The 7,662-nt window shown below is 35.3% G+C and overlaps 3 protein-coding genes across 3 annotated transcripts; 2 read left to right on the forward strand and 1 right to left on the reverse strand.

Annotated features, from left to right (window-relative positions):
• On the forward strand, positions 531-1,333 carry LOC107621211. Its single transcript, XM_016323246.2, has 2 exons — positions 531-631; positions 812-1,333. The coding sequence occupies exons 1-2, from the start codon at positions 553-555 to the stop codon at positions 1,219-1,221; spliced, it is 489 nt and encodes a 162-aa protein (XP_016178732.1). The 5' UTR covers positions 531-552; the 3' UTR covers positions 1,222-1,333.
• LOC107621964 (CST complex subunit STN1) lies at positions 1,540-2,348 on the forward strand. Its single transcript, XM_016323914.2, has one exon. It carries the CDS (start codon positions 1,693-1,695, stop codon positions 2,242-2,244), a length of 552 nt encoding a protein of 183 aa, XP_016179400.1. The 5' UTR covers positions 1,540-1,692; the 3' UTR covers positions 2,245-2,348.
• On the reverse strand, positions 2,540-7,088 carry LOC107624071 (GTP-binding protein ERG). The gene is made up of 8 exons (XM_016326515.2): positions 6,498-7,088; positions 5,493-5,582; positions 5,158-5,303; positions 4,517-4,675; positions 4,324-4,390; positions 3,969-4,076; positions 3,425-3,564; positions 2,540-3,117 (listed from the first exon to the last, which is right to left on the reverse strand). Exons 1-8 carry the CDS (start codon positions 6,966-6,968, stop codon positions 3,033-3,035), a joined length of 1,266 nt encoding a protein of 421 aa, XP_016182001.1. The 5' UTR covers positions 6,969-7,088; the 3' UTR covers positions 2,540-3,032.

Genomic DNA, 7,662 nt, shown 5'->3' on the forward strand with positions numbered 1-7,662 from the left:
AGAAAGGAGCTCAGGGGTGCTATGATCAGGAACACGTGGCGTGCAGGAAGAATAGATTTTTCATCATTAAGAAATACCAAGAGTTTTTCCAGAAATTATTTTTTAAAATAGAGATGAAAATGGTATTTTTGTTAAATATTTATATTTAAAGTATATTACAGAATTGTTAAAGTGCAAAAAAAGTGTCCAACACATATTCTGTGTATTGACTTTTCACCTCCAAAATCCACCCAAATATAATTATATTAAATAATCATATTTTCAACAAAAACACAATATTTTTTTTCTATAAAAAAAATTAGCCGAGTTTTTTATTTTTTTTTCCCCTCTAAAATAAAAATCAAAGAAATGAAAAAGAATCAAGGAAATTATTTGAAGAAGTAATAACTAATAACAATAAAGAGTCACCAAAAACTAATAACAATAAAGGAATCAAGATGGTTAGCAAAGTGAAGCAAAAGGATTCCTTTAAAGAAAGTGATTTAAACACTTGTCCTTTAATTTCATTCATTCAATCCATTTTCATAAGGAGAAGCTACTAATAACCAAAACATGGAAGCCAAAGAGGCAAGAGCTAATGGCATGCAGTTAGATGAAGATTTTGATCAGATTCTTCAGATTGATCTCAACGGTAGTATATTATATTATTTCTTGCTTGTACATTTTATTTATTTAGTTAGTTTTTGCGCAAATGTGATGATTAGCAAGAAATTAATGACCTCTTAGAAATAGAATTGAGTATATGACCTTGAAGATTTTAAAAAATCTATACTAGATATTATATAAGCATTGTTCTTTCTCAACTTTACAGGTTTTAAAAGGGAGCAACTTAAGGTCAAAACAAAGAGAGGGATCCTAACAATATTTGGAGAAAGATCATTGAGTGCATCGAACTATAAATTAGAATGTTTTAGGAAGGAATTCAAGCTTTCTAAAGATTGTGATGTGACTGAAATTCGCGCAAATTTTTCTGGTGACGTTCTTTCAATAGTACTGCCTAAAAAGCCCGAGTCACTGGAAAAACAAACAGGTAAGAAAAATAAGAATTCAATTTGGGGAGTGAAGATAAGAAAGGGAACAGCTATTAAGGTTGCAACGATGGTGATGATTTTGGTGGTGATGACTTCAATTGGTAATCAAATAACTCAATTAATAAATAGACACCCTCGTCATAACAAGGATGATACTAAGATTATTTCAAATTCTCATGCAATATGTTAAGATTAATAAACATGAGAAAAATGTTCTAATTTTAAAGTATATTCATTTAATAATAGTTATGAAAAACAAGATAGATTGTGAATATATACACTTCTTTAAAACTTTGGATGTACAATTTTTTTTATTAATTAATTTTTATTGTCTTTCTAACAATTTTTTTTACGAACACGTAAATTATGTTTCAAACAAGATTATTCAACAATCACAATATCGACCAATACACTATTTGTTTTCGTTCAAACATTTTAGAATTTAAACTCTTTGACCTAAAACTAGTTAGCTAAACCTTATTGATTAAATTCTTTTACACAAATATTTTACCAAATCATTGCGTAGTAAAACAGTGTAATACCCAAGGTTAAAAATGGCAATAGCAACAACAAATTGGATAGGTTACAAAAGTATTAAAATTTCAAGCGTAGTCAACAAGCCACCCTCCCAAAAAAACAAGAGAAAAAAAAAATTCAGAAAATGCAAAACCCAGTGTACCACAGCTACGTGAAGCTGCTCGCATTCGATCTTCTCTCTCTCACCCAAACCCCGTCTTCTTCTTCGGTTTCAGAACCTACGTTCTCTCGCAGAGGCATCCCTCTCTCTCGCGCAGAGACACTTGGGACTGTTACACTCCGTGACCACAAGCCACACAAGTTCCTCCGCTTTCTCATCGACGACGGCACCGCCTCCGTCCCCTGCATCCTCTGGCTCAACCACATGACTTCACCCTACCTTGCTCGCCGCCGCCGCCCCGACGACCTCCGCCTCATTGCAGATTCGTCCGCCAGGTTTGCCGCCGAGGTTAGGGTTGGGGTGGTGGCGAGGGTGAGGGGCAGGATCGGGTGCTACAACGGGAAGGTGCAGCTCACGGTTTCCGATGTTGTGGTTGAAAGGGATCCCAATGCTGAGATACTCCACTGGCTCGACTGTATCAACCTTGCTCGTAACTGCTACAACGTTTTGCCTGGGCCCGGGCCCGGGCCTGGTCCTGGCCCGTCTTCTGCATGCAAGGAGAATCAAGCAGAATGACGCACCGCAGCATAGTTCTTAACTTATTATTACTGAACTATTTTTTAAGGTGTGGTTTAATGTAAAGAGGTGAATGACTGAATGAGAATATAATTGTTACAAAACTAAGAGTGCATTAGAATTTGGGTTCATTTTCTACATTATTATAACGTAGTATATTTTATATTTGTAAATTTCAAATCGAAAACCGAACCCAAACAAACAAAACCAAAATTAAATTTATAATTTGGTTAGATTGGATTTTCTCATATAAACAAACTGCGATTTCCCTTATCAAGAACTACAGAGGGAAATATGACATGGACAACCAAAAAATTATCATCAAAATTTCTGTACAAATCATTATTATACAATAAAACAGTGGTCTCACAAAGTGGAGAGGGTAAATAAAAGGGGCATTGGAGGGTACCCAAAGCCCACACTACAACTAGACCAAATACCCTAGTTGTCTTTTTGAGATGAAACATGTATACAAATAAACGATGAAAGATGGAAATTTCTTTTTAAATTCCTGACTCATGAGCACTACAAACATAATAATGAATTGGCAGCCATATATAATGACATACACAGTTTGTGCATGATCACCATTTTGCTTCTCAATTTCTCATCCTGTTTCTCCATGGCAATGGTTTTGTCCATGATCACCGATAAATCAGGCATGGTTTTGTAAGCTCTGTACTTCGAAAGTCTGGGTGAGGCAACTCCTTCCGCATTTTACAAGCGGCATAGAATGATGCGGCAGCTAAGGCACAGTTTCAACTTCAAATCTATTTATGTCTGGTTCATTATTTAAGCTTAACCTGGAGAATTAGATGCACCTGCTTTTTGAAAATGGACCTTAGCTCTTCATTGGCCTCAATTCCTATTCTCCTGTATCAAAGAAACATGAATAAGCATCTAAAATGAAGTTTGCCGACTTTAATGATGCTCAAATTTTTAATGGAACTTCAACAAGGAAGAAGCAGGGAGGAGAAACAAATTTCGAGCATGCATTTGCACAAGCAGAATAGGTGCCTGAGAGCGGAGATTAAATTGGGAACCAGTTTTTGCCATATGCCCATATGCTTTGATTGAACTAGAATCACTACATTTAGTGGTTCTACAATAAGAAACTTGTAAATTGATAATATTGAAATTTGCAAAGTTACATGAAAGAAAGGGTGAAGAAAGAATTTACCCAATCTTTGAGCCATTCTTCCCCACGAGAATCTTGCGTTGGCTTAGTTTGTTAGTAATGAAGTGTTGCTCAATCCTGAGAGAACCATCTCGTAACTCTTTCCAGTCAATCAAATGATGTTCAATATCGTACGGAATTTCCTAACATCGAGAGAAGGTTTTAATCAATATCTAAGATTCTAACAACACTACCTGACTCTATATGGTACTTTACTACTTTAGTCTTTAGAATATGAGATTAGTTTGAGGATTTTTTTTTTTTGTTTAATTGTTATTTTATGTATTGGGTCCATGTTATGGCACTAATGTTTAATAAACATAAATGAATGGAGCTACAGACCAGCCAGCAGATGGACCTAGGAAAACTTCTATGGGTTAAATATCATGGTCCGAATGGGTCATCTTTTTTTACTCCGGCCTCACCAAACTTTTGAGAGGAAAGAGGCCAGCTACAAATTTTAAATGTTCTGAACCCACCCACAAAGAAAAAAGGTTGTTTTGCTCCAGAGGCAGCAAACTCACATATATAGGAATCCAATAATTACCTGATGTACATGGTCCAATAATCTTTCACGCACAACTTCTAAAGCTATCATCTTCATAACTTCCTCACTCATGGTGAAAGGATCTTCATCCCAGGGTCGTTCAACCGCCTAAGCAAAGGAAACAATTAAAAACTCAATAAGGTTTTGAAGCGTCATATCAAAGAGATATCGCTAGAAATTCTAAAAGTGTTTTCAGAAGAAACAAGAATGCATATACAATAACTAATAAAATTTTATCCAAGTGCAGCAATCTTGCCTTTCATACTCCAAAATTAATTTCCAAAAATGGAACAAAGGAAATCATTTGATATGGTTAACAACTTAATATATAGCAGATGTAGAGAAAAATACATGCCTGCTCCATCAGGTATTGAGTTAAATCTTTTACTCCAGCCCCCTTCAGTCCGGATATCATAAAATGCCTAAATAATAGAGAAATGAAATTAGAAGCTAGCTTGAGGACGAAAGTCAATTTGCATAAAACATAGAAACTCTACTATGATACTAAAATCCAACATCTCCTCCAGTCTTTATACAAAAATCTGTACCTCTCATATCCAGGAAGATCTTTAAATTCTTCCACAACCTTCAACAAGTCTTTCTTTTTCTCTACTAAATCAATCTTGTTCATACATAAAACACGCCTTTGATTTGGAACCATTTGAGCTCCCATACGCTTAATTAATTTTACTACTCTTGTATCAGGCCTGTATTGATAGAATAACAAAAGGAAAGGGATGAAGTCTTCGACAACAAAAGTAACAAAACAAAATATGCACTTTAGAACGTGAACCTAATGAGAAAAATGTGAAGAGGCATAAATATGAAAGCAGATTGCATTTGTAGTGTTAGTTCAATAAAGCAACAATGTATAGAAGACTTCCAGGGTTGAGATTGGAAGAGCCGAATATCCCATGTGGAACTATATATAGAGAATTTTGTGGGTTTGCTTGGTTCATAATAGAAACTGATGATAGACTTCCTGGTTCATTTATATGAAGATAAAAATTTATATAGTGAATCTATGGCTAAGACTAACTACAGGATATATTAATATAATAACAAGACAAGATACTATTAATATCATAACTTTCTGAGATTCAAGGCTATATCTTATCTCTAATTGTGTATTAATTAGGGCACACAGCCTGACATCCTCCAACATCAATAAAATGGTAAGAGTTATTACCTGGTAATATGTCTGTGAACATCAAAAATAACTATGAGTACTTCATAGAGATTGACTGAACTCCATGCACTTTCCACCCGAACCTTGACATCCCTATAAGGATATCCACTGCAATTTAACATAAGCCCTGGTGTATCAAAAAAGCACTGCAAATAAAATATTATATGACTGAGTACCCGATAAAAAGAAAAAATGCATTAAGAAATGAAACTCATCAAAATGTATATATGTTCTAGAGTATAATAACCCATCCCTTCATGCAACATGGTGGATAGTAACCACACATTATCCCTTTCACAACATCCAAGCAGAAACTAATCAAGCAAGCTACTCACAATTTGGGTATCCCCTTTTGTCAACACTCCGACAACTTCATGAGTTGTTGTGTTTGTCTTCCGTGACACAGCTGCAACCTTTGTCCCAACCTACAATAAATGAGCACAACAATACAACACATTCAGAAATCTTTTGCTAAGATTGCTGACAATGGAAGATGCTAGAAGCAATTCTAAAACAATCCAATATTTATCAACAACTACCTTTTGAAAAAACTAGACTAGCAGTTCAAACCCAGTAAATGGGCTACTTACTATACTAAATGGCAACATAAGCTTAACTAAAGGCAAATGATAACCAATGGCAACATTGCTTTAGTGCCGTAAATTGAAATTTGAATAGTGTAATCAAACCAGACTAGGGTAATTAACAAAATTACCGACTCAGACTCTCTCCTTTGCTAGAGAAATTCAGTCATAGCATAGAATCGCAGAAATTGATAAGCACATCTTCAAATAAAAAGAAAGATTGTAAGTTTGAAAAGACATCTCAATAAATCATAAACAGGCATGCTTGTCCCTTTATGCACCTCCTCTGCACCAAACAGCTCAAGTCCACGTGCTATGCATTTTATTTCAGCCAACAACATCCCCGTATGCCAAACAAATACTGGCGGTATACAATACTATCAATATATAACGATATATCACAGTATCACACTATATGTGCCAAAAAATGAACTGGACTTTAATTAACTAACCAACTCCTTGACTGATAAAACTAACCAACTCCTTCACATCATAATGATTTTCTGAGAAAACTCTCAAACTTCTTTGGTAAGAATACAACTTATTAGAGCATATTACTCCCTAGTCATGAGAAATGAAATCCCTAAACATGACACGTAAAATCTACATATATCTCTTAAAATTAGTCTTCAGTAACCAGCTACATAAATCCATAGATGACTTATACTCTTTTTCTTCACCCTAATTTCCAACTAATTTGAATTCAACAAATACAAAGAATTACGAAAAAGATTAAAAGAAAATTAGAAAACGAACCATATAATTAGTGAGTGCAGACTTGCCGGCATTGGGGGCACCAATGATTCCAACCGATAACGATTTCTGGTCCTCTTCCTTCACCACTCCCAAACCCTTGGAATCTTCTTCCTCATCGTCTCTTCTTCCATCGACAGCGGCCTCGAGCAGAACCTTCGCGAGAACCCTGCGCCGCCTCTCGTCCTCCTCTTCCTTGAGCTTAAGCTTGCCCTTAGGGCCCTCTCCGCCGAACACCAACTGGTCCGCACGTGTCCTGTACTTGTGGTCCCACGTGGGCCCACTCTCACGCTCTGTCTTCTGCTGTGGGAGGTCGAAGTGGGAACTGTCGAAGACCGAGTTGGAATCGGTTTCAGTTTCGGTTTCGGCGTTCGGTTGCGCGGAGAAGAAGCGATGGAAGACGGTTATTGATGGCGGTTGTGGTGAGTGTAGGGTTCTTCTCAAGGATCTGAGCGTTGAAGTGAAGGCTTTCATTGTTTTTGGTGAATGGAGATTGGAGGGAACTGACTCTGTATTTGGCTGCGTCTTGTGTTGTGCCAACTGGGGTTTAATTCAGGGGTTAAGCTCTTGCAAATGAAACGCACCTTCAACCTGCGTTTTGATGGAGCCATTTCTACTCCTCTTAAATAAGGTGAAAACTCAGGTGCAGTCGATTTCACGTAAAATTGATAGCTGAGAGCCGTTAGATGATTTGATTGATTTGACTAAATTTTCAGCTAACGGCTCTCAATTATCAACTTCACGTGAAGTTGACTGCACCTGAATTTTCACCCTTAAATAAAGAGCATGGCCAATTGATCATCTAACAATTTTTTTGCAAATTGCAGTCAGATACACATTAATTTTAAAATTAATTAATTATTTATTTTTTTATAATAAAAAAATCATTTTATGATAAAATAAATTAGTTGCTAGCATTTTTAAAAATGAAAATTTATCTTTAATCTTTTCAAAAAAAAAAGTAATTTATCTAAAAATACTATTTATATACTAAAAAATAACCGACTTAAATATTGTCTATCTATATATAAATACATATATTATTTAACTCATTTTAATTTATATTTTATATAGGTAAATAATTTTTAATATACACGTAATATTGTTATAATTTATCTATTTATTTCTTAGGAACTAATTTTTTTTTAATACTCTAAAAGTAATGTAC

The sequence above is a fragment of the Arachis ipaensis genome, chromosome B10 (assembly GCF_000816755.2).
Source record: "Arachis ipaensis cultivar K30076 chromosome B10, Araip1.1, whole genome shotgun sequence".
NCBI classification, from domain to species: Eukaryota; Viridiplantae; Streptophyta; class Magnoliopsida; order Fabales; family Fabaceae; genus Arachis; species Arachis ipaensis.

Coding starts and splice junctions, on each gene's coding strand:
- LOC107621964 (XM_016323914.2), top strand. CDS start 1,693: ATGCAAAACCCAGTGTACCACAGCTACGTGAAGCTGCTCGCATTCGAT.
- LOC107621211 (XM_016323246.2), top strand. CDS start 553: ATGGAAGCCAAAGAGGCAAGAGCTAATGGCATGCAGTTAGATGAAGAT. Junction 632..811: donor TCTTCAGATTGATCTCAACG/GTAGTATATTAT, acceptor TCAACTTTACAG/GTTTTAAAAGGGAGCAACTT.
- LOC107624071 (XM_016326515.2), bottom strand. CDS start 6,968: ATGAAAGCCTTCACTTCAACGCTCAGATCCTTGAGAAGAACCCTACAC. Junction 5,583..6,497: donor CTGCACTCACTAATTATATG/GTTCGTTTTCTA, acceptor CATTTATTGTAG/GTTGGGACAAAGGTTGCAGC. Junction 3,565..3,968: donor TATTGGACCATGTACATCAG/GTAATTATTGGA, acceptor TCTCGATGTTAG/GAAATTCCGTACGATATTGA.